The sequence below is a fragment of the Lithobates pipiens genome, unplaced genomic scaffold (assembly GCF_037356315.1).
Source record: "Lithobates pipiens isolate NorthernLeopardFrog02 unplaced genomic scaffold, aLitPip1_a1.2 Scaffold_3, whole genome shotgun sequence".
Lineage (NCBI taxonomy): Eukaryota > Metazoa > Chordata > Amphibia > Anura > Ranidae > Lithobates > Lithobates pipiens.
Window position 1 is genome coordinate 220,109,068 of NW_027507790.1, and position 26,161 is coordinate 220,135,228.

The 26,161-nt window shown below is 45.9% G+C and overlaps 1 protein-coding gene across 2 annotated transcripts in view; it reads left to right on the plus strand.

The window, feature by feature from the left end:
• Positions 1–26,161, plus strand: part of C6 (complement C6) — a 214,540-nt gene that overhangs the window by 24,003 nt on the left and 164,376 nt on the right. For both annotated transcript variants that reach the window (XM_077462806.1, XM_077462804.1), the window contains exon 4: positions 15,640–15,784. In XM_077462806.1, coding sequence (XP_077318932.1) covers positions 15,640–15,784 — 145 coding nt within the window. The remainder of the gene's footprint in view (positions 1–15,639; positions 15,785–26,161) is intronic.

Below are 26,161 nucleotides of genomic sequence, written 5' to 3' on the forward strand. Positions count from 1 at the left end.
CCCCCCACTGTTAATGCAGTTTGGCCACAGCCACTGTTCACCGTAGCACACCTCATTACTACTCTCTTTGGGTAACCCAAGGTATTTTACAATCCTATAGTACTACCTAAAAATTGCCATGTGCCGTGAAAGTGTTCGGGTATGGCTTGAAGAAAAGGTGACAACCCTAGATGAGCTGTGAAGGGGCGGGGATCGGCCGTCTCAGCAACTCGCTGAGACTGCCATCAGTCAAGGCAGCTGTCGGATCCAGACTTAGGAAGTCGGAATGACGTGCTGCCTCAACTGATTGCAGTGAGGTCAGTGGAGAGCGGACTTCAGACCGCTCTGCTCTGAAAACGGGTCACAGGAGTGCAAAACGAATAGCACTCCTGTTACCCAGAGGAGAAGTCCAGCCTAAAAAGCTAACTGAATCTTTCCCTAAAATGTAGCTTTACTTTTACTCCTCAAATGATGACAAAAAAATCATAAATGTCTCACACATTGCTGTTGTTTTTCATTGCCATGCATGTTAGTTTACAATGAATTCTATCAATCCTATTTTAATCATCATTACCTGTTTTTAAGCTTTATGCTACAAGCCCTACGAAATAGATAGAAAGGTATATTACATTTACTTGTTTTAAACATTTTATTTACATTTCTTCAGTTGTTTCCTGCTTTCTGGCCTAAACCAAAAGGATGTCATACTTCCTAGGAGTCTTCATTTGCATTTCTTCCTTTACTTGGGGGGGGGGGGGGGTCTTTCTCAGCTAAGCTCACCCTCCTGCCTTCTTGAGTGAGCTAAGGGCAGATGGATTCCAGGAAATAAATCCCACATAAATCATTTACCCTTACTCAAGATGGCTGCAACTAGAAAAGCTAGAGGTGTGTTTTTCAAAGAGATTTCACAACAACATAAAGCAAGAAGACATGGATGAATTAGTTTGCTCTGAATATTAAACATGTATTAAATAGCGTTTTGAAATTGTGGTGGGCAGATACAGTTATGTTCCACTTGATGATAACAATAATGTCTAATAGGTGTGTTTTCTGGTTGCCTGCTGCACCCAGTATATTTATTACAAAGTGAGCAAACCAAGCCAGAAAAAACTGTGAAAAGTTATACATTAAAAAAAACCATGATTGTCCAATAGATATGTTAAATCGGTAGACAATACCATATTTGTGGACCTGTTCTTTAAATGATAATAGACAGGTCATTGGCTAAGCACCTTTTAATGATCTTGGTCCAGTTTCTCCCAGTATTACCCATCCTAAATTGTGCAGGAACTGAAACCTGGGGTGCGAAAGTTCTCTTAAAATATTTAGGAGCTCTATAGACCAGGGTAAAGCAAGCCACAGGCTGTTTATTTTGTGGGACTATCTGATTTTTTATTTATTTTTTGGGGTTTGTAGACTATGTCATCTCCAGGATAAGCGCCCTTTTTTCCTCAACAGCACTGGAAATATCTGCTTTGCTTATCCCCAACTTTAGCACCTTCTCAGCCCTTGTACACACGGTCGGAGATTCTGTCGGAATGTGTCCTAACTCCTATCGGACCGTTTTTTCGGATATTCCGACTGTGTGTGGTATGCATCAGACTGTGTCCGTCGGAATATCCGTCGGACCAAATTTTCCAACTTGCTGGAAATATTTTCCGACAAACTGCTCCGATCGGACATACTCCGATCATGTGTACAGAATTCCGATCGGACAAAGTGCCACGCATGCTCAGATCAAATTCCTACATCAAAGCTATTGGCTACTAGCCTGAACGTAGTTCCATCGTAACGAAATTACGTCATCGCGTTCTGAAAGATCGGATTTTCCGACAACTTTGTCCGACCGTGTGTATGCAACAGTTTCGCACAAGATCCGTCGGACAAAATCCGACGGATTTGGTTGTCGAAATCTCCGACCGTGTGTACAAGGGCTCAGACTATACTAAGAAACCTATTTATAAAGGATGAAATGGCTATTTAACTGTTTCTTTTATCGAAAATATCTTTATAGCAGTTCTACACATTTACAAAGCAATTACGGGCAATTCTTCCTCAAAGTTGCATGTTTTCCCACAAAATACATTTTGCAGATAACTTTGCTAGAATATACAAACCCTCCAGCATTTTTCCCAGTGCATTATATGGCCAAACTTTGGGGATACCTTACCATCACACCTACTGTATATATACACTTTTTTTGGGGGGGGGGGGGCTTTACAAAACATTTTGGAGAGTGTTTATGGGAAGATGTGACCATTTAGCCAAACAAAGCATTTATGAGGTCAAGGGTTGGATGAGAAAGCCTGGCTCACAGTTGGCGTTCCAGAATTGTGTTCAACGGGGTAGAGGACATTGCTCTAGGAAGGCCACTCAAGTATATTCTCAGCACACTCATCAAACCAAATATTTATGGACCTGGCTTGGTGCACAGGGGTGGTCATGATGGAACAGGAAGAAAAGTGCACAATTGTCTAAAATGTTCTTGTGTGGAATAAAGTGTATGTCCAGCCGAAAAAATGGATTAAGTGGGGGGGGGGGACCCCTTTTGGAGTTTTACTGCTATCTGGGACTCTGTAAGAGATTTCCACACACATCCACTTACGGTGAAAATGGTTTTACCAGTCAAGTGGTGAAGGGAAATTTTAATAAAAAGCTAACAATACCATACCTTAACCTCTTCATGCCACCTCCTGGCGGCTCTTTAATTGGTCTTTAATCCTCTGAGGCACAGCTTAGCTTTCACTGCAGTCACGTGATTGGGAGCCTATCCCGCTGCTTCCCACTCATAATCTATGACCGAGAGCTGTCAAAGACGGCCAACAATGAAATGTCATTTGCCAGCAATTTAGACTGCATAATTTTTTGGACCCTTGGAGTCTGGTATGGATTTTTAGGAGACACCTCACAAAAAGCCAAAAACAAGATGCCTGAAGTCCCCCAGAAAACCCATACCAACCTTTAATAAATATATGAGATTTTTTTAAATATACTACACTATGGCAGTCCTTCTCTTTCTCTTGAGTAATATATGAAAGTATACAGACATCCGGACGGACGTACTGTATAACTGTACCTGGTTCCCAGTTGACAGGGCCGCTGATAGAAATCATGGGGCCCCGTACAGCCGATCTGAAGGGGCCTCCTTCAGCCCCACCCTGGTCCCGCCCCTGGCCCCTCCTTAAGTCCCACCCTGGCCCCGCCCCTGGTCCCTCCTTCAGCCCCACCCAGGACCTGCCCCAGATGGTCAGAGACTGCAGACATAGTACAGCAGGAGATGATCAGAGACTGCAGATATAATACAGGAGATGGTCAGAGACTGCAGACATACCACAGGAGATGGTCAGAGACTGCAGACATAGCACAGGAGATAGTCAGAGAATGCAGACATAGTGCAAGAGATAGTCAGGGAATGCAGACACAGTACAACAGATAATCACAGGCTGATTGTCCTGTTCACTGACACAGATATCTGAAAGACACTGCAGCCGACTAGCTTTATGTTACTGTGGTCCCGACTATCCTGTTTCCATTCAGCCACAGCTGCGTGTCCTTGCAGAATTCGTATTGCTATTTCATACCTCGTATGTCTCCCTCCTTGCTCTCACATTCAGCCCCACTCCAGCACTGTTTAGAGTGAAATGTGAGCGGGCTGGAAAAGGGGAGGGAAACACTTTTTTTTACTTTGCATTCTTTCATTCCCTTTTTACAGTATATTGCCGGGCCCCCCTGCTGGCCAGGCCCGATACTACAGGGCCAGTTGTACTGGCTTATCAGCGGCCCTGCCAGTTGAGGTGTGGACATCTGCAAGCTTAAAGACCCTAGGCTGGGTTTAGCCAACTCTCTTTAATGCTTGCCATCTGGTAAGCACAATTTACATCTACGGTGATTGGGCACTTTTTGGAGTTCATGCATGTGCACTGTGGTGTTCAACAACCAGTGGCTTCAGTAATCCTTTTTTCCCTGTGATCATTTGAGCAATGTTTTTTCTGGGACTTTATGAGATTATGGACTTCAACATATTAATTTTATAGCGCAGCTTTTTTGATCTTATATGTTTGGGTTAACCCTGCCTCCACTCCTCCCTTATAGGACCCCTCTCCCATAAATATTTGCTCCAAGCCAGCTGCCGTGTTCAGTAACTAGCCTACTCCAGACATTTGGAAGGGAACTCCTGCTGCCATGGAGTCTATCAGGAAAGGAAAATTATGGTAAGTATTTGATAGTAAATTTGTCGTTTTCCTGACAGACTCCATGGCAGCCTACGTATGGGAAATAACTCACCATACACACCCGGGTGGGAAAAATGTTGAGCAAGCAATATTTAACACCGTCAACCGACAGTACTTGCAAACCAAAATTAACTGAAGATAGGGCAGCTGGTTCAACACAGTAATAGTACACAAACGTGTTCATAGATGACCAGGAAGCCACACTGCAAATAACTTTGGGAGCTTTATGACACAAAGCTGACCGAGATGTAGACCCAGGACGGATCCTGGGCATGTGAGCAGACACTACCTCCAAAGGAGCCAAGCCCTTGGCTCTGTGAGCCTGTTGGGTGACCTAGTCAAGTCGTGTTTGATGTGATATAAGTAAAGACAGCACAAGCCATTACTGTACAGAGGCCATGTTCAGCACAAGCCATTATTGAACAAAAGTCATGTTCAGCACAAACCATTACTGTACAGAAGCCATGTTCATTGAATAATAACCAGCAGGGACAGAAAACACCACACAGGAATTGAGTACAACAGAGAAGCACCATAGAGTTGCATTTAAAGAAACACAACATCCATGACAATCCGTGCCACATTCGCCCTAGATGAGGCACGTTTCTCTGTCCTTTTTTGGCAAAAGAATGAACAGGCATTCTAAAGGAAGCTGTATATTGTAGACATGACTGGGGGATTCCTAAAACTGAAGGAAGGCACTGCTAGAAGTCAAATCAGGATTCCCTGTTTACTAGAAATGCGCTTTAACCAACTAAGCCATAGCGTGCCTTCTCCCACATAAGTTGGAACTCTAAGGTTTGCAGAACAAATTCTTGGCTCCCACGAAGACTGATGCACCCTTCGGAATTGAGTCAAGCATAGGTAACAGCACCGCTCGACTAGAAAGAACGTAAGAAAGTTCTCCATGAACAGTGAACCAAGGCTTTTTATGCCAACGTGATAACCGGGAAAAGGCAAACTTGACAGAGGGGCTTCTAACGGACAGACCTAGAATACTCTGCTCCAATTCCCAAAGGGGAAGTTGAGAACAAGAGGGAGAATCCAGTGGAAAATCTCTGCTTACTCCGAAGTCTGAGCATAGCTGCTTCCTTGAAGAATTGTTAGACAGGAAAGATGCCTAGACCGGAAAACACCTGTAAAGGCAGATAAAGCTGACACTTGAACTCTTAGGTAGCTGACCGATAGAGCCAGAACTAAATCCAACTGGAGGAAGCCTAGAATATCTAAAACTTCTAGATCACCACATGATCTGTCAGCAGCAGATATGTATTGAACAACTTTGACCAGATAGTCCCATCAACTTTGTCTACGTTCATTCTTCTAGTATTCAAAAGAGCGGAGATGACTCTGGAAGAGCAGCCGAGGACCTCCAATCTCGAGAACCAGACCGTCAGACACAACTGTGCTAGACATGGATGTAGAATTGTACTCAGCGACAGAAGGCCTGACCTGACGAGAAGGTGAACTGGGTTCAGGAAGCTGAACTGTGCTAGCAAGGGGAACAATGACCTAATTGGCCAATAAGGCATCACTGCCACTAACACTACAACCACTGTTCAGAGTCTTCATAGAAAACCCGAGGTTGCCCATGACTGGAAGAAATGCATAGGTCCTATGCATTTCCAATGATTCATAGGGGCATCTTCACCTGAAAACCTCCACATGTAGAGACCATTTGTTGTGGACTCTGGTAAGAAAATCTGGTTAGAAAATTTTGGACTCTGGGAACATACACAGCTGAGCTGTAGGCTTGATTCTTCTGAGCCCAAGACATAATTGTCTCCATTTCCTGTAATAGAGAACAGGCTGTGAGTCCCCAGGCACTATACAATTTCCTTACAGGTGTCTTTTTTTTTTTTTTTTACTGCCGTGGTTTACTACCACTTTAATAATTTCAAGACAGTAACAGATTTAAAAGATGCTCAATGATACATTTAACAATCTCATACCACCAAAGAATTCTTACGGGGATGTATATTACAATAGCAATAACGGTTACAAAACATAAGACACTCTAAGGCCGCGTACACACGTGGGGACTGTCTGCCGAAACTAAGTTCGTCAAACAGTCCGCTCAAACTTTTGAATGAACGAACACGCCCACACACGGCACTTTTTGAGCGGACAAATACGGCAAACTTTGTTCGTCGTACTAAGTCCGCGCAACTTTTGAAATGAACGGACTCGCCCACACACGAGGCAACAGTCCGCTCATTTCGAGCGCGTGTGCAGGTAGGCGGGGCCCGCGACGGAGACGTCGCGGGCTCCGCCGCCTGGAATGTACTTAAAGGGGAACCCCAACGCCGAAAAAAAACGGCGTGGGGGTCCCCCCAAAGTCCACAACAGACCCTTGTCCGAGCACGCTACCTGGCCGGCCAGGAAAGGGGGGCGAGCGAGCGCGCCCCCCCTCCCGAGCCGTACCAGGCCGGGTGCCCTCAACATGGGGGGTGCCTTGGGGAAGGGGGGGGCCGCGCGGCCCCCCCACCCCAAAGCACCTTGTCCCCATGTTGATGAGGACAAGGGCCTCTTCCCGACAACCCTGGCCGTTGGTTGTCGGGGTCTGCGGGCGGGGGGCTTATCGGAATCCGGGAGCCCCCTTTAATAAGGGGGCCCCCGGATACCGGCCCCCCACCCTATGTGAATGAGTATGGGGTACAATGTACCCCTACCCATTCACCTGTAAAATAAAAGTACCCAAAAAAAAAACACAACACACGAGATAAAATATTTTATTGCACAGCTCCGGGGTCTTCCGTCTTCGGGGGTCTTCTCGCCGGACTCCTCCGCTATCTTCTTGTAGCTCTTTTGCTAGCGGAGGAGTCCGGCTTTCTTCCTCCCCGCCGCCAGCCTCTTCTCCCGACTTTGGGGGTCTTGTCCCCCTCTTCGGTTCTTCTGCCGGGCCACCGCACCTTCTTATAGCTCTTTTGCAGGCGGTGGCCCGGTCTTCTGTCGCCGCCGCCTTCCGTTCTTCTGCCGGGCCACCGCGCCTTCTTATAGCTCTTTTAGAGGCGGTGGCCCGGTCTTCTGTCGCCGCTGTCGCCTTCCGGTCGCCTTCGGTTCTTCTTCTTGTTCTTCTTCTTCTTCTCCAGGAGATGTTGACACGTCGCTCTCTCCGGCCGGAATGCCAGAGCCGCGCTGTGCGGCCACTTATATAGTGACAATGGGGCGGTGTCACATGGTATATGTCACATGGGTTGGTCACTTTGTGACCCCGCCCCCTTACGATGTCATAGTCCCCATGTGACATCAACCCATGTGACCAACCCATGTGACATATACCATGTGACACTGCCCCATTGTCACTATATAAGTGGCCGCGCAGCGCGGCTTTGGCATTCCGGCCGGAGAGAGCGACGTGTCAACATCTCCTGGAGAAGAAGAAGAAGAACAAGAAGAAGAACGGAAGGCGACCGGAAGGCGACAGCGGCGACAGAAGACCGGGCCACCGCCTCTAAAAGAGCTATAAGAAGGCGCGGTGGCCCGGCAGAAGAACGGAAGGCGGCGGCGACAGAAGACCGGGCCACCGCCTGCAAAAGAGCTATAAGAAGGCGCGGTGGCCCGGCAGAAGAACCGAAGAGGGGGACAAGACCCCCGAAGTCGGGAGAAGAGGCTGGCGGCGGGGAGGAAGAAAGCCGGACTCCTCCGCTAGCAAAAGAGCTACAAGAAGATAGCGGAGGAGTCCGGCGAGAAGACCCCCGAAGACGGAAGACCCCCGGAGCTGTGCAATAAAATATTTTATCTCGTGTGTTGTGTTTTTTTTTTGGGTACTTTTATTTTACAGGTGAATGGGTAGGGGTACATTGTACCCCATACTCATTCACATAGGGTGGGGGGCCGGTATCCGGGGGCCCCCTTATTAAAGGGGGCTCCCGGATTCCGATAAGCCCCCCGCCCGCAGACCCCGACAACCAACGGCCAGGGTTGTCGGGAAGAGGCCCTTGTCCTCATCAACATGGGGACAAGGTGCTTTGGGGTGGGGGGGCCGCGCGGCCCCCCCTTCCCCAAGGCACCCCCCATGTTGAGGGCACGCGGCCTGGTACGGCTCGGGAGGGGGGTGCGCTCGCTCGCCCCCCTTTCCTGGCCGGCCGGGTAGCGTGCTCGGACAAGGGTCTGTTGTGGACTTTGGGGGGACCCCCACGCCGATTTTTTTCGGCGTTGGGGTTCCCCTTTAAGTCCATACCAGGCGGCGGGGCCCGCGACGTTTCCCTCGCGGGCCCCGCCTACCTGGAGACGCGCTCGAAATGAGCAGACTTTCCTCCGAGCGGGAACAGTTTGCTCATTTCGAAAGTGGCCTACACACGGGCGGACTGTCCGCTCAAACCAAGTTTCAGCGGACAGTTTTTCGGAATTTCCGAAAAACTTTGTTCGTCAAACTGTCCGCTGAAACTGTCCGCTGAAGCCCCACACACGAGCGGACTGTCCGCTGAAACACTGTTCAGCGGACAAAGTTGAGCGAACAGTCCGCCCGTGTGTACGGGGCCTAAGATGTCCATTAACAAATTAAAATAAATACTTAAAAATGAAACATTACAAACAAAAATGCAGTTGTGTTGTCTTTGTAGTCAAGTCTTAAAAAAATCGGCAAAGATTTATTATGCCACACTCACTGCACCAAGTTGAAACAAGGAGGTCACCTAAAGGTTTATGGCTAGCACTCAACGAGAATATAAACCATAGGAACGTATAGTAAAACAGCAGGACCTGAACTCCGATATGTTCCCAAACTTCTGCTTCAAGAAGCCTGAGGGTGTTCCATCACTGCCTGCCTGCATTATTTCCTGCTGTGTCTTCTCCAATATATATCACCCTGCTGATTTAGTAAAATCACAAGCTTATTTGGTGAAAGCTACAAAACTACTTCATTGTCTCCTGAATATTGCTTACAGAGAGCTTGCAGGTTTGCCTTTACCAAAGTTAGTTATGGTGGACATATAGATTTAAAATTATATGGTAGCACCCACTATACCAACATTGTACTGTGGTGTTCCATGTCATCAAACCTATATGGAAAAACACAATTATATACATTGTACATGCCTTTCAACAATTCCATTTATAATGGATAGCATTGCACAAACAGACTTGTTTCAGCAGTTACTGTAACCAACACCAAAAGTGCATTTACGCAACATCTGTAAACATCAGATATCACTAGAGGTCTGTATAGATGGGCTGTTGCAGGTTGCTCTCAGGGCCATTTCGCTTCTATTTGCACTGACATGCTTTAGAGGGGAGAAATAGGTTTGGATCTAAATTTTGGTCTGGACATATCCTTCAAGGCTGGGTTCATACTTATGCGAATTGGATGTGGGTTTCCCCCGCATCCACTTTGCATCACAGGAGATTGTGACCATCTCTCAATGGAGCTGGTTCACACAGCTCTGGGGCGGCCACAGTCAACACATAAAAAGGGTGCTGTGCATCTTCAGCTCCGAATCAGATGCAAATTTATGTAAAAATTTGGACCTGATTCGCACCTGAATCGGTGTACAGGGATGCACCAGACCCCCTGCTGCGAGCCGTGGCCGCAGCTAGTGTAAACCCAGCCTCGAGCAAATCTTCACTGCATCTGAGCACCACAAACCAAAAGCACAATTTAATTCATTTTTAATATTCAAAGCATCCCCTCTTCCCTTCCATCCATGCCTCTGTGCTTTATTTTGCTGGAAAATCACTTAGAAAAACACCCAGCATTTTTCAGGTCATAGCCATCTTGAGTGAGGGCAGATTATTCAGGTAGCATTTACTTCCTGGAATCCATCCATTAGCTCATGCATGCAGGCAGGAAGGTGTGCTTAGCTGCGAAAACCCCTCCTCCCCTCCTGAAGACTCCTGGGATGTGTGGCATCATTTGCCTAGGCAAGAAACCAGGAAGTACAGTGCCTTAAAAAAGTATTAAAACCCCTTGAAATTGTACACATTTTGTCATGTTATAATCAAAAACATAAATGTGTTTTATTGAGATTTTATGTGACAGACCAACACAAAGTGCCACATAATTGTGGGGTGGAAGGAAAATGATAAATGGTTTTCAAAATGTTTTATAAATAAATATCTGAAAAGAGTGCATTTGTATTCAGCCCCTTTACTCTGATACCACTAACTAAAATTCTGTGCAACCAATTGCCTTCAGAAGTCATCTAATTAGAAAATAGAGTCCATATGTGTGTAATTTATACAGTTGTTCTCTGAAGCCCTCAGAAGTTTGTTAGAGAACCTTAGTGAACAAACAGCATCATGAAGGCCAAGGAACACACCAGAAAGGCCAGGGATATAGTTGTGGAGAAGTTTAAAGCAGGGTTAAGTTATAAAAAAATATCCCAAGCTTTGAACATCTCACAGAGCACTGTTCAATCCATCATCCAAAAATGGAAAGAGTATGGCACAACTGCAAACCTACCAAGACATGGCCGTCCACCTAAACTGACAGGTCGGGCAAGGAGAACATTATTCAGAGAAGCAGCCAAGAGGCCCATGGGAACTCTGGAGGAGCTGCAGAGATCTACAGCTCAGGTGGGAGAATCTGTCCACAGGACAACTATTAGTCGTACATAGGGATGAGTCGAACACCCCCCGGTTCGGTTCGCACCAGAACTTGCGAACGACCCCCGCGTTCGGTACGAACGTTAGAACCCCATTGAAGTCTATGGGACTCGAACGTTCGAATTGGAAAGTGCTAATTGTAACGGCTAATATGCAAGATAGTGTCCTAAAAAGGGTTTGGGGACCTGCCTCCTGCCTCAGGGGACATGGGTCACTGCAAAAAAAAGTTTTAAAAACTGCCGTTTTGGCGGGAGCACTGATTTTAATGACGATTAAAGTGAAAAAAAAAAGTGAAATATTCCTTTAAATATGGTGCCTGGGGGGTGTCTGTAGTATGCCTGTGAAGTGCCACGTGTTTCCCGTGTTTAGAACAGTCCCTGCACAAAATGACATTAAACGGAAATAACACCATTTAAAACTGCTTGCGGTTTTAATGTTATATCTGGTTCCTGCAATATGGTTGAAAATCATTGAGAAAAATGGCATGGGTAGCCCCCCCTGCCCATTACCAGCCCCTTTAGGTCTTGTACGCATATTAAGGGGAACCCCGTACCCATATTAAAAAAAGGAAATGCGTGTGGCCCCCAGGCCCTATATACTCAGAACAGCAGTATACAGGCGGTGCAAACAAGACAGGGACTGTGTAGGTTTGTTGTGTTAAGTTGAATCTGTTTGTCATTTTCAACCGGTACATTTTTAAAGTGTAGCTCCAGTCAAAAAAACTATCTTTAAGCTTTTTGGAAAACATAGGGAAGGGTTATCACCCCTGTATAATTTGTTTTGTCGTCCATCTTTTTTCATCTCACTTGCTGCTGTCTCCTTGCGTTTGCAAGTAGGAGATGTTTGTAAGTTGGATGTTTGAAAGTAGGGGCCTGCCCTATATTATAGCGGTATGTACTGGGTACAGAGCACGCAGACAGCACGCACTAACACTACTGACTGCAAGCTCTATTATTAACCACTTGTTAGCCCAATGTTTGCATAAAGTGAAAGATGACGTTATGCTGAGTAAATAGATATCAAACATGTCACTCTTTAAAATTGCACATGCCCGTGGAATGGCGCCAAACGTCGCTACTTAAAAAATCCCCATAGGCGACGCTTTAATTTTTTTTTTACTGGTTACATGTTTTGAGTTGCAGAGGAGGTCTAGGACTAGAATTATTGCTCTCGCTCTAACATTCTCGGCGATACCTCACATGTGTGGCACATGCGAGCACATGGGGACATGGGCGCTTTAATTTTTATTTTATTTTTTTATTGTTCATTTTACTTTATTTATTTTAGTTTGACATTTTTTTTCCCCAAAAATATATTTTTGATCACTTTTATTCCTATTACAAGAAATGTAAACATCCCTTGTAATAGGAATATGGGGTGACAGGTCCTCTTTACAGTGAAATCTGGGGGGTCAATATGACCCCACATCTCACCTCTAGGCTGGGAAGCCTGAAATAAAAATTAAAAAAAAGATTCTGGCTTTGATCGTACTGGCGAGTTGGTAGAAGCACCGGAGGGCGGTGAGGGGTGGGGGGCGTCTATGGCTGGGTATTTCAGGGTATCACCGAGTATGGCTGGGTATCTCTGAGTATGGCTGGGTATGGCAATTTATGGCAGGGTATTACAGAGTATTGGCGGGGTATTGGCGGGGTACTACAGAGTAATAGCAGGGTACTGCAGAGTATTGGGGGTACTACAGAGTAATGGCAGGGTACTGCAGAGTATTGGGGGTACTGCAGAGTAATGGCGGGTACTGCAGAGTAATGGCGGGTACTGCAGAGTAATGGGGGTTACTGCAGAGTAATGGGGGGTACTGCAGAGTAATGGCAGGGTACTGCACTGCAGAGTAATGGCGGGGTACTGCAGAGTAATGGCAGGGTACTGCAGAGTATGCACTGGTATTGCAGAGTATTGGCAGGGAATTGAGGGGTTAAATTCGGTGAGCAGCGATGTGGGCACTGCAGATGCAGCCCACATCGCTGCTGACACCGATCTCTTTCCCCTCCGCTGTACCGATCGGTACAGAGAGGGGAGGGAGGAACAGGCGTCATAACATGACGCCGGTTTGTTTCCAAGTGATCACTCCGTCATTTGACGGAGCAATCACGTGGTAAACGGCCGCTATGAGCGGCCGTTTACCGTGATCCGTGATGCGACCCGGCAGTCACGGATGCTCTCGAGTGCGCACACCTCGGGGCACGCGAGAGCAGAATTCTGGGAGGCCGTTAATTAACGGCCTCTCAGAGTTAAACAACCGCCCTGAAGCCGTTAATCGGCAATGGGCAGTTGTTAAGTGGTTAAAGCTAGATCACTAGCTATATAGGTGAGGTGAATATAGTGGTGTATACTGCAGTCAGGGCACAGACAACAACCACTACACAGCAGCAAGATAGGAAATCAGCCAAAAACGATTGGTGTGTACTGTGTTGAAGGTACACAGAACACCCACTGCTTCAGATGCTAAGTAACACACTACACGAGGCCGCCTCAAAGGCGGCCTTATATAGTGTGGGGCGTGCACTACACAGCCTGAGCTATGATTGGCCACAGGCAGGATGCCTGTGGCCAATCATGGCTCTCCCCGCTGCCGGCGCTGCGATTGGCCAAGCATGCGGGGTCACAGTGCATGCTTGGCCAATCATGGGGCAGCAATGCACTGCGCCACCGCAGTGCATTGTGGTCCGCGCGCGTCACTCGAATTTTGACGCGAACGGCCCAAACGTTCGGAATTCGCCGAACGGCCGAACAGCCAATGTTCGAGTCAAACGTACGTTCGACTCGAACACGAAGCTCATCCCTAGTCGTACACTCCACAAATTTGGCCTTTGTGGAAGAGTGGCAAGAAGAAAGCCAATGAAGTCCCATTTGCAGTTTGCGAGAGGCCATGTGGAGGACACAGCAAACATGTGAAAGAAGTTGCTCTGGTCAGATGAGACCAAAATTTTACTTTTGGCCTAAAAGCAAAAGGCTATGTGTGGCGGAAAACCAACACTGCACATCACCCTGCTGTGAAACATGGTGGTGGCAGCATCATGTTGTGGTGATGCTTTTCTTCAGCAGGGACAGTGAATCTGATCACAGTTGATGGGAAGATGGATGGAGCCAAATACAGAGCAATCTTAGAAGAAAACCTGTTAGAGTCTGCAAAAGACTTGAGACTGGGGTGGAGGTTCACCTTCCAGCAGGATAACGACCTTAAACAGACAGCCAGAGCTACAATGGAATGGCTTAGAGATAAAAGCATATTCATGTGTTACAGTGATCCAGACCTAAATCCAATTGAGAATCTGTGGCAAAACTTGAAAATTGCTGTTCACAGACGCTCTCCATCCAATCTAACAGAGCTTGAGATATTTTGCAAAGAAGAATGGGCAAAAATATCACTCTCTAGATGTGCAAAGCTGGTAGAGACATCCCCAAAAAGACTTTTAGCTGTAATTGCAGTGAAAGGTGGTTCTACAAAGTATTGACTGAGGGGGGCTGAATACTGTGTCACACTTTTCAGAAAGATATATTTGTAAAACATTTGAAAATCATTTATCGCTTTCCTTCCACTTCACAATTATGTGCCACTTTGTGATTTTCAAGAGTATGAATACTATTTCAAGGCAGTGTAACTGAAGTGGAGAAAAAAAGTTTAACATAAGTAAACACAATATACTTTCCTGTCTATTTACTAATGCTAGCAGCATGAGGATTTAAAGTAATCAATGTTGATTGGGAAAGTGAAATTCAGCGCCCCGGCCAATAGATAAATGAGAGCTGGGCAGTGGCTTTCTTATCATAATTGGATGTCATATCATGTCCTCTCATGAAGGAAGTGTCAATCGCACGGCCACAGCCAGTGACCAATCAGTGTGCCGGCTTACTGCCAGTACCATGTGACCGCCGTGAGGAATCACAGCAGGTCACATGACAGTTGTACACAATGGATGGCTTCCTTTCTCGCACAATTGTGTTGCTTCCTGTGATGGGTCAATTTGATTGCATGGTACAGACAGAGTCAATCACAGCCCATCTATACCATGTGATTAGCTTTGACCAATCACAGCTAATCAAAACAGATTGAATGAATCAATTGCATTCAGTAAAATGCTTGCTTATAGTTTATGTAATGCACTGCTGTAAGCAAACATAATGTGCAAAAAAAAATCCTGATCATTTCCCCAGAGCAGTGATATGTTGCTATGGTAACATTATATTGCCCTGGTCACGGTCTGATAAAAAAAAAAAAAAAAATTGTAAAAAAAAAAATGTCATAAAAAAATATATATATATATATATATATATATATATATATATATATATATATATATATATATATATATATATATATATATATATTATTTTTTTCATACTATCACTAGTCAATGTCCCTAATCCTTGCCACAACAGTTATATGATGACGCTGTACTGTTTTTTTTTATTTCTTCATTTTACAATTATGACAAAACATTACAGCTTCAAAAATCCTGTCATGCCTCTTACAAAATTGCTCTATTTGTGTGAACAAAATGATAAAAATGTGGTTTGGGTACAGTGTTACGTGACCACGCAATTTTCATTCAAAGTGTGACGGGAAGGAGTAAAAGTGCCCGCTACTGAAGTGGTTAAATAGCACTTACAATGGGCCGGCACAAGGATCCTTTTCTTAGGGGTAGCGAAACAAACATCCATTGTAATGACCTGCCTCCAACTCAAGCAACAGAGGAGAACCTACACAACGTATCAATCAAATATGAGTGTTACATCACACACTTGTATATAATCACAATAATATTACAGGTTTTTGATTAAATGTTTTATTGTACTCCTTATTTAGGAATTATACTAGGATCATTTGGCTAACTTGTACTCCACTACAAAAACTTTGCATTTTCAGTTTCGCGTTCGTTCCCTGGAACAGCCGTCCCAGTTTGGAGGACAGAGTTGTGAGGGACTGCTCTCGGATTCCCGTCCATGCTTCCCAACAAAACTTTGCCACCTTGAAGAAACAGGCTGCGCCAAAAAGTTCAAATGTGGCACAGGTAAGCCTGCATGTATTTTTATCATTTGTGAAAGTGTCATGGAGTAAACAGTAGGTGGGCAAATTTTAGTTCAGGATCTTAAATGGTTTCCCATTAAAAACAAATTTGGGGTTCCTAGATTATTACCCATTTTATGCAATTGATAGTAATCTAATGGGAAATGGCTTTGAGGGTTCCAGGTTGAGCATTTCTGGATTCTAGTTCTAAAGTTGAACAAAAATATAAATGGAAAAACCCTTCAGAAGTAATTATGCCCCTTTAGAATGTATGAAGGTAAAAAACCTTGAGCCTATAGAACTATGCACTTTTGCTCTTTGCAGGGAGACCATATATTCACAATTAGATTTTACGGATAGGGTCACATTAAAGTGGTATTAACCTCCCTGACGGTAATCCCGAGTGTGGCTCGGGGTTAATGTTCAGTACCAAAAATGGTAACCCCGAGCCATACTCGGGATCGCATCGCAGTATCCTGGTACTTACCTTGTCCCCAGGATCCTGTGATGTCCCCCCCGCTGTACCTCCGCCGGATCATCTGCTCGATCTATCAATGTTCCAGGCTCCATTCCCTTCGAGCGACGTGATACATGGGGGCGGAACCCAGCGGCAAATTCAAAAATGTACACAACACATAACATACATAACACACTGTAATCTGTAAGATTACATTACTGTATCAAATCATTTCACCTCCCTTTTGTCCCTAGTGCTTTGTCCAGTGCCCTGCATGCACTTTTATATTATAAATACTTTTCTTTCTGCCTGGAAACTGGAGATTGTCCATAGCAACCAAAAAGTGTCCCTTTATGTCAAAAGCGGTTTTAGACCAGCTAGAAAACAGCGATAATAAATTAGAATCACTTGCCGAATTGAGCGATAGCGATTTGTGGGGAAATCCGTCATCAGATACTGAAAGTGACAACAGCAACAATTCTGCTGAGTGTTTTTCAGTGTTTTGATTACATTATTTAATTAACTGTAGTATTATTATTATTATTATTATTATATTATTATTTTTATAATTATTTATAGTTTATTATTATATTATAATTTATGATTTAATGTTTCAAACTTTATCATACCCGGGATGTCTACATAGTTACATAGTTAGTCAGGTTGAAAAAAGACACAAGTCCATCCAGTTCAACCAAAAAAAAATATATATATATATACATATATACATACATACACACATATATACATATACACACACATACACACATACATATATATATATATATATATATATATATATATATATATATATATATATATATATACATATATACAGTGGTGTGAAAAAGTGTTTGCCCCCTTCCTCATTTCCTGTTCCTTTGCATGTTTGTCACACTTAAGTGTTTCGGAACATCAAACCAATTTAAACAATAGTCAAGGACAACACAAGTAAACACAAAATGCAATTTGTAAATGAAGGTGTTTATTATTAAAGGTGAAAAAAAATCCAAACCATCATGGCCCTGTGTGAAAAAGTGATTGCCCCCCTTGTTAAAACATACTATAACTGTGGTTGTCCACACCTGAGTTCAATTTCTCTAGCCACACCCAGGCCTGATTATTGCCACACCTGTTCACAATCAAGGCATCACTTAAATAGGAGCTGCTTGACACAGTAAGGTCCACCAGAAGATCCTGAAAAGCTACACATCATGCCGAGACCCAAAGAAATTCAGGAACAATTGAGAAAGAAAGTAATTGAGATCTATCAGTCTGGAAAGGGTTATAAAGCCATTTCCAAAGCTTTGGGAATCCAGCGAACCACAGTGAGAGCCATTATCCACAAATGGCGAAGACATGGAACAGTGGTGAACCTTCCCAGGAGTGGCCGGCCGCCCAAAATTACCCCAAGAGCGCAGAGACGACTCATCCAAGAGGTCACAAAAGACCCCACAACAACGTCCAAGGAACTGCAGGCCTCACTTGCCTCAGTTAAGGTCAGCGTTCATGCCTCCACCATCAGGAAAAGACTGGGCAAAAATGGCCTGCATGGCAGAGTTCCAAGGAGAAAACCACTGCTGAGCAAAAAGAACATCAAAGCTCGTCTCAATTTCTCCACAACACATCTTGATGATCCCCAAGACTTTTGGGACAACATTCTGTGGACCGATGAGACAAAAGTGGAACTCTTTGGAAGGTGTGTGTCCAAGTATATCTGGCGTAGAAGGAACACTGCATTTCATAAAAAGAACATTATACCAACAGTAAAATATGGTGGTGGTAGTGTGATGGTCTGGGGCTGTTTTGCTGCTTCAGGACCTGGAAGACTTGCCGTGATAAAAGGAACTATGAATTCTGCTGTCTACCAAGAGATCCTGAAGGAGAATGTCCGACCATCTGTTCGTGTACTCAAGCTGAAACGAACTTGGGTTCTGCAGCAGGACAATGATCCTAAACACACCAGCAAGTCCACCACCGAATGGCTGAAGAAAAACAAAATGAAGACTTTGGAGTGGCCTAGCCAAAGTCCTGACCTGAATCCTATTGAGATGCTGTGGTGTGACCTTAAAAAGGCAGTTCATGCTCGAAAACCCTCTAATGTAACTGAATTAGGACAATTCTGCAAAGATGAGTGGGCCAAAATTCCTCCAGGACGCTGTAAAAGCCTCATTGCACGTTATCGCAAACGCTTGGTTGCAGTTGTTGCTGCTAAGGGTGGCCCAACCAGTTATTAGGTTTAGGGGGCAATCACTTTTTCACACAGGGCCATGATGGTTTGGATTTTTTTTCACCTTTAATAATAAACACCTTCATTTACAAATTGCATTTTGTGTTTACTTGTGTTGTCCTTGACTATTGTTTAAATTGGTTTGATGTTCCGAAACACTTAAGTGTGACAAACATGCAAAGGAACAGGAAATGAGGACGGGGGCAAACACTTTTTCACACCACTGTACATATATACATATACACACATATATACATACACATATACATACATATACACACATACATACACACATATATACATATACATAATATACCAGCCCATATACCCAATTCTATACCCACAGTTGATCCAGAGGAAGGCAAAAAACCCCAGCAGAGCATGATCCAATTTGCTAAAGCAGGGGAAAAAATTCCTTCCTGATCCCCCGAGAGGCAATCGGATTTTCCCCGGATCAACTTTACCTATAAATTTTAGTACCCAGTTATATTACGTACACTTAGGAAATAATCCAGGCCTGTCTACTAGACTCTTGTTTGGACAGATTTAAGTGTGTTATTACTAAGAATTACAGGCCTACAACATAAAACATCAAATTTCCATGCAAAACATTGTACCACTTTGAGATTCAAAAATCTGACATAATCATACCGCCAGGGAGGTTAAACCCAAAAACAAACATTTTATATATTGCAGTTTACCAATCCTTAAACGTGGTGGCTGCCTTATGCCCTGTACACATGGTCGGACAAAGTTGTCGGAAAATCTGATCATTCGGAATGTGGTGACGTTCGTTGCGTACGACGGGACTACGTAGAGGCTAGTAGCCAATAGCTTTGGTCTGATAATTTGATCTGAGCATGCATGGCACTTTGCCCATCGAAATTCTCTACAAACGATCGGAAAAAGTCCGATCTGATTTTTTTGTGGAAAAATTGTAGATCCTGCTCTCCGACGGAAAAAGTCTGATAGAGCCCACATTCGATCGGATTTTCCGACAATATAATCCGATTGGACCTTTTCCGTCGGAATTTCCGACCGTGTGTACAGTGCATTCGATTTATTTTTTAGGCATATTTTATCTTTATTTTCACCTCGTTATCCAGCCAATGACACACTTTCTGTCTCTCCACTTCTCTGGAGGAGCAATGGAAACACCTTTGGATAGCAGCATTTTCAGTCTGAGGAGCGGGTAGTGTTGGATGCACTTTCAGATTTAGATGGACTTGACTAACATACTAAGACCAAGCTCCTGTTAAGACTTTTTAAGCAGGAACATTTTTTTTTTGGAGGGGGGGTAAAGAAATAAAAGCTGGTCATTGTAAGTACCCCTGTCAGTGGTAAATGATTTGTGTCGACCCTCAACTGACACTTTAGCTGGACTTACTGGTTGATCACCAGGTCAAAAATAAAGGAAAAAATAAGTGCAATCATCACATTTGAAAGCTGTAATGTATAATATTTTTGTTGTGTGGTTTAATGTCTCTGTCAGGAAGATCCTTCTCACAGGCGTCCGAGCGGCGTAAGTCGCAGAAGACCTTCTGTGCAGTTTCAAGAGCGTTACCGTGATCGGCGGTGCGCACGTGCGGATCGCAATTGGCGCCAATAGCGCTATTTAAAGTGAATCCTTGCTTCACTGCCTTGCTGCCTGATCAACAGCGTTCCCGTGTATCCTGATATCCTGTATCTGAACCTGAACCTGCATCCGTATCCTGATCCGTATTGAACCCGGCTTGTTCCCGACTCTGCTGTTTGCTGCCTGTCCCCCGACTTTGGCTTTGTACCCGACTACTCTTCTGGATTCCGTTTCTGTACCTGATCTGCTCGCCTGTGCCTGACCTGGACTGTTACACCATCCGTTATCTGTAAGTTGCCTGTTCACCGCTGCTGTACTACAGGACACCTCCCAGTCTACCACCATACCCGGCTGTTACTCCCTCTGCGCTTGTTGTCTTCTACCTCTTGCTGCAGACTACTGGACTCTTCCCACTTCCCGCTGTATCCCGTTTGCACCTGCATCCGCTGTCGGACTACAGAACCCCTCCCGTTGTTGGCTGTACCCTGCCATTACTTGCATCCCGTTGCCGGACTACAGGAATCCTTCTGCTGTCTGCTGAACCTTACCTTTGCCTGCATCCCACTGCTGGACTACAATACACCTCCACCATCAACGGTCTGCTGCTTCTTACATCTACCATCCAGTCAGGCACTTGTGCCCCCTGTGCTCCCGAGCCCCTGTCATCACTACCAGGGTCTCTCGAGTCAGAAGTCTACGAGAAGCCACTCCCTGCACTCCGGGTTCTGCCTTAAGGTACGTGACAGTATCAGGCAGCCATGTCAGAGCCCACGCAGGGAGATTCTGCTATGGATGATTTATGCCGTCATCTTGCTGGACTTACCCAGGCTGTTAAATCTCTACAAGAAGGCTATTCCCGGTTGGAAGAGCGTGTCCAGGTCTTATCTACCACAGGCCCTACCGTGCCGGGAACTTCTTCTGCGCCATCAGTGGTTATGATGCCCCCTATGGTCCCAACTCCGGAGAGGTTTTCAGGAAATCGCAGCAAGTATAGAGCTTTCCGCAATGCCTGTGAACTATTTTTTGCACTTCAACCCAGAACTTTCTCTCTTGAATCCACTAAGGTGGGTTTTGTCATTTCCCTCCTACTGGGTGAGCCCCAGGCATGGGCCCACCGCCTTTTGGAGCAAAAGGATACATGCCTTAACAACCTGAATACCTTTTTCCAAGCAATGGGTTTGCTCTATGAGGATCCTCAACAAGCAGCCACTGCGGAAGCAGCGTTATATTCTCTTCAGCAAGGCCGTAGAGCGGCAGAGGACTATGCGTCCGAATTCCGGCGCTGGAGTTCCGATACTACCTGGAACGATGCCGCTCTATGTTACCAGTTTCGCATGGGACTCTCTGAACCTTTAAAAGATGAACTGGCCCGGGTTGGTATTCCAGCAACACTTGAAGCCCTTATTAATCTCTCCATCCAAATTGACAGACGCCTGAGAGAACGGAGAGCAGAACGCACTGCCGGGCCGTCCCGACCAGTCTGGATGTTACCCCGTGTTCCAAACCCCCCTGCACATCCCGCTGCTGACACTCCTGAACCCATGCAACTGGGCTTACTTAGACCAACTCTCACTACCGAGGAACGACAACGCCGGCAGCTCAACAATCTATGTCTTTACTGTGGGGAGCCAGGACACTACGTGAGATCCTGTCCTGCCAAATTCCGTAAGCACTCTTCTTTGTCTACTCCTGTTTTACCTGCTGTGCCTAGTAATGCTACTCACCTGGCTGTTCCCGTTTCTCTTCAGCTTCCCGGAGGGAAAATTCATGTCGCCGCGATAGTTGATTCTGGAGCGTGCAGTGGGTTTATGGACTTGTCGTTTGCCCGAAAATTCCAAGTGCCCTTACGGCCTAGGGTGAAGGGATTAACTGTACACCTTGCCGATGGATCAGCTATCAAATCTGGGCTGGTGACACAAGAGACGCTTCCTTTGACTGCCACTATTTCCGGTAACCATCAGGAACAACTCTGCCTGGACATTATAGAATCTCCCCTTTTCCCTATCATACTGGGTATGCCCTGGCTTCGGGCACACAACCCGCAAATTGACTGGTCCACCGGAAACATTAACTTTTTCTCTCCCTATTGTCGTCAGCACTGCCTCCAAGAAGCAATTAAGGTCTCACCCCATTTAATGTGTATGGAGATCGATGTTGAGACTCGCCAGTGTGTTCCTGAGGCCTACCATAGCTTCTTGGACGTTTTCAGCAAGAAGGGGGCGGAAACACTTCCCCCTCATAGACCCTATGATTGCCCGATTGAGGTCCTCCCCGGAGCTGAAATCCCTTTCGGGAGGATATTCCCCTTAACGGAAGTGGAACTGGAGACTCTCAGGACTTACATTGATGACAATCTGAAAAAGGGGTTCAAACGTCCTTCTACTTCCCCAGCAGGGGCAGGAATCTTCTTTGTAGAAAAAAAGGACCATTCTCTGCGCCCTTGTGTTGACTATCGGGACTTAAATAAAGTTACAGTCAAAAACCGGTACCCATTGCCTTTGGTGCCCGAATTATTTCAGCGCCTCGGATCAGCCGTTATCTTCACAAAACTGGATCTTCGCGGAGCCTATAATTTGGTCCGTATCCGAAGCGGGGATGAATGGAAGACTGCCTTCCGCACCCGCTTCGGACACTTTGAATATCTCGTAATGCCCTTTGGGCTATGCAACGCTCCTGCGACTTTCCAGCATTTTGTGAATGATATTTTTAGAGATTATCTCGACCTGTGTGTCATAGTATACCTGGACGACATTTTGATCTTCTCCCCCTCTCTGCCCGCTCACAGGGAACACGTTAAAAAAGTTCTTACTCGGCTTCGTCAACACGGCTTGTACGCGAAACCTGAGAAGTGCGAGTTCGAACGTCGCAGCATTCAGTTTCTGGGGCTGATTATTTCGGTGGATGGAATCAAGATGGATCCGCAAAAAGTTTCGCCCATCCTGGACTGGCCAGCCCCTACTGATAAGAGAGGAATTCAACGTTTTGTGGGGTTTGCGAATTTTTATCGTAAGTTCATCAAGGGTTTTTCTACGATCATTGCCCGATCACAAGATTAACCAGACAGGGTATCAAGTTCCAGTGGACTCCGGAGGCTCAGGCTGCATTCTCCTCTCTTAAAGAGCAGTTTGTGTCAGCATCTGTCCTGAAGCACCCTAATTCTGCGCTACCCTACATCCTCGAGGTGGATGCATCCGAAATTGCAGTGGGGGCAGTTCTCTCTCAGAGACAGGGCCCCAAGGCCTTATTGCATCCAGTGGCATTCTTCTCACGTAAGTTGTCTGAAGCGGAGAGAAATTATGATGTCGGGGACAGGGAGCTACTCGCTATCAAAGCTGCACTTGAGGAATGGCGCTATCTCCTGGAGGGAGCAGCTCATCCCATTCTGGTATACACTGACCACAAGAACTTAGAGTATTTGAAGACTGCTAAGAGGCTGAAGCCGCGTCAGGCCAGATGGGCACTTTTCTTTACAAGATTTTCCTTCCACATTACCTATAGGCCCGGATCAAAAAACACCAAACCCGACGCGCTGTCTCGGATGTTCAGTGAACCCGAAGTTCTTCAATCTACAGATACCATCCTTGCACCCGGAAATTTCCTTATGCTCCAGGAAGATCTTTTATCCCAACTCAAGCAAGCTTCATCTTCGGATTCGCACCCATCAAACACCACCCTACACTCCAGCAATGATTTGTTATGGCATGAAAATAAAATCTACGTGCCCCAACAACTACGGGTTGCTGTTCTCAAATCTTGCCACAACCACAAACTGGCCGGCCACTTTGGGGTACGCAAGTCCGCCAAACTTCTCCAACGCACCTTCTGGTGGCCTCAGCTGCTAAGAGACTGTAAGCTTTATGTAGAATCATGCATCACCTGTACCCAGAACAAGGGTAGCAAGACCAAAGCCTGGGGGTTGCTGAAACCACTTCCCATTCCGGAAAGACCTTGGAGAATGATTTCCATAGACTTTATTGTAAAATTACCACCGTCAGAAGGCTATACCACTATCTTTGTGGCGGTTGACAGATTCTCCAAAATGGCTCACTTTCTGCCCATGAAGGGTACACCTTCTGCTCCTGAGACCGCAAGGATCTTCATTAAGGAGATAGTAAGGCTCCACGGTATACCTGCAAACATTGTTTCCGATCGTGGGGTGCAATTTACATCAAAATTTTGGAGAGCTTTGTGTAAGTCCCTGAAAATTGACCTTTCGTTCTCTTCTGCCTACCATCCCCAGACCAATGGCCAGACCGAACGAACAAACCAGACCCTTGAGCAATATTTGCGTTGTTATTCTTCTTTTTCGCAAGACAATTGGGTATCCCTTTTACCACTTACCACTACAATAACTCTGTTCATTCTGCAACAAATCAATCTCCCTTTTTCGCGAACTATGGTTTTCACCCTCTGTTCTTATCAACCAACATTCCAGAATGTACGGTTCCGGCGGCTCAAGAAACTCTGAACTTTTTCTGCACCAATAACAAGCTGCTTCAAGAGACGATGGCAAGGACCCAAGAACGCAACAAGGCGGTTTTTGGCAAAAAGAGGAGAGGGGAGCTCGATCTAAAACCCGGGGATTTAGTTTGGCTGTCTACCCTGAATTTGAAATTGGCATGTCCATCCAGAAAACTGGGCCCAAGATTTGTGGGTCCCTTCCCAGTAACCAGGAAAAATTTATAATGTGGCTTATGAACTGAAATTACCGGAATCACTTCGTATCCACCCAGTGTTCCATGTGGCCCTTCTAAAACCTTCAATCCAGGATCCCTTCATTGATCGGAACATCGGTCCCCCTGAACCTGTGCTTATTAATGGTGAGGAGGAATTTGAAGTTGAAGCGATTTTAGATTGCAGAAAAAGACGCAACCAGGTCCAATATCTGGTGAAGTGGAAGGGGTATGGGCCAGAAGAAAACTCCTGGGAGCCAGAGACTGGTATCCACGCCAAGAGGTTGGTTCTGGCATTCAAAAGATCTCACCCAGGTAAGATGTCCCAGTTGGGCATCCAGGGGCTGCCCATTGGAGGGGGGCAATGTCAGGAAGATCCTTCTCACAGGCGTCCGAGCGGCTTCAGTCGCAGAAGATGTTCTGTGCAGTTTCAAGAGCGTTACCGCGATCGGCGGTGCGCGCGCGGGGGCGCGCACGCGGGTGCGCGCGGCCGTTTGACGCAATTGGCGCCAATAGCGCTATTTAAAGTGGATCCTTGCTTCACTGCCTTGCTGCCTGATCAACAGCGTTCCCGTGTATCCTGATATCCTGTATCTGAACCTGAACCTGCATCCGTATCCTGATCCGTATTGAACCCGGCTTGTTCCCGACTCTGCTGTTTGCTGCCTGCCCCCCGACTTTGGCTTTGTACCCGACTATTCTTCTGGATTCCGTTTCTCTACCTGATCTGCTCGCCTGTGCCTGACCTGGACTGTTACACCATCCGTTATCTGTAAGTTGCCTGTTCACCGCTGCTGTACTACAGGACACCTCCCAGTCTACCACCATACCCGGCTGTTACTCCCTCTGCGCTTGTTGTCTTCTACCTCTTGCTGCAGACTACTGGACTCTTCCCACTTCCCACTGTATCCCGTTTGCACCTGCATCCGCTGTCGGACTACAGAACCCCTCCTGTTGTTCGCTGTACCCTGCGATTACTTGCATCCCGTTGCCGGACTACAGGAAGCGGGTGACTGGTTACTAGACAGAGGGGCAGCCCCAGCAATCAATCACCTGCCTTTCACTTGAAAAGTCTGAACCTGTCAAGCTTCTCGTCTTGTGTGAATAAGTTAGCAGAGGGGAGGGATGAGTGATGCGCAAAGTGTCTCATGGAAAGGGCGGCAGTGTAATATCGATGGGGGAATCTGTGATGGGGGCATCTATGATGGGGGCATCTATGATGGGGGAATCTGTGATGGAGGGCATCTATGATGGAGGGGATCTGTGATGGGAGGAGCTGTGATGAGGGGCTGTGTGATGCGGGGGAATCTGTGATGGGGTAGTCTGTGATGAGGGGATCTGTGATGGAGAGACTATGGTGGGGGGAAGTCTGTGATGGGGGAGGATTTGTAATGGGGGGATCTGTGATGGGGGAACTGTAATGGGGGGATCTCTAATGGAGGGCT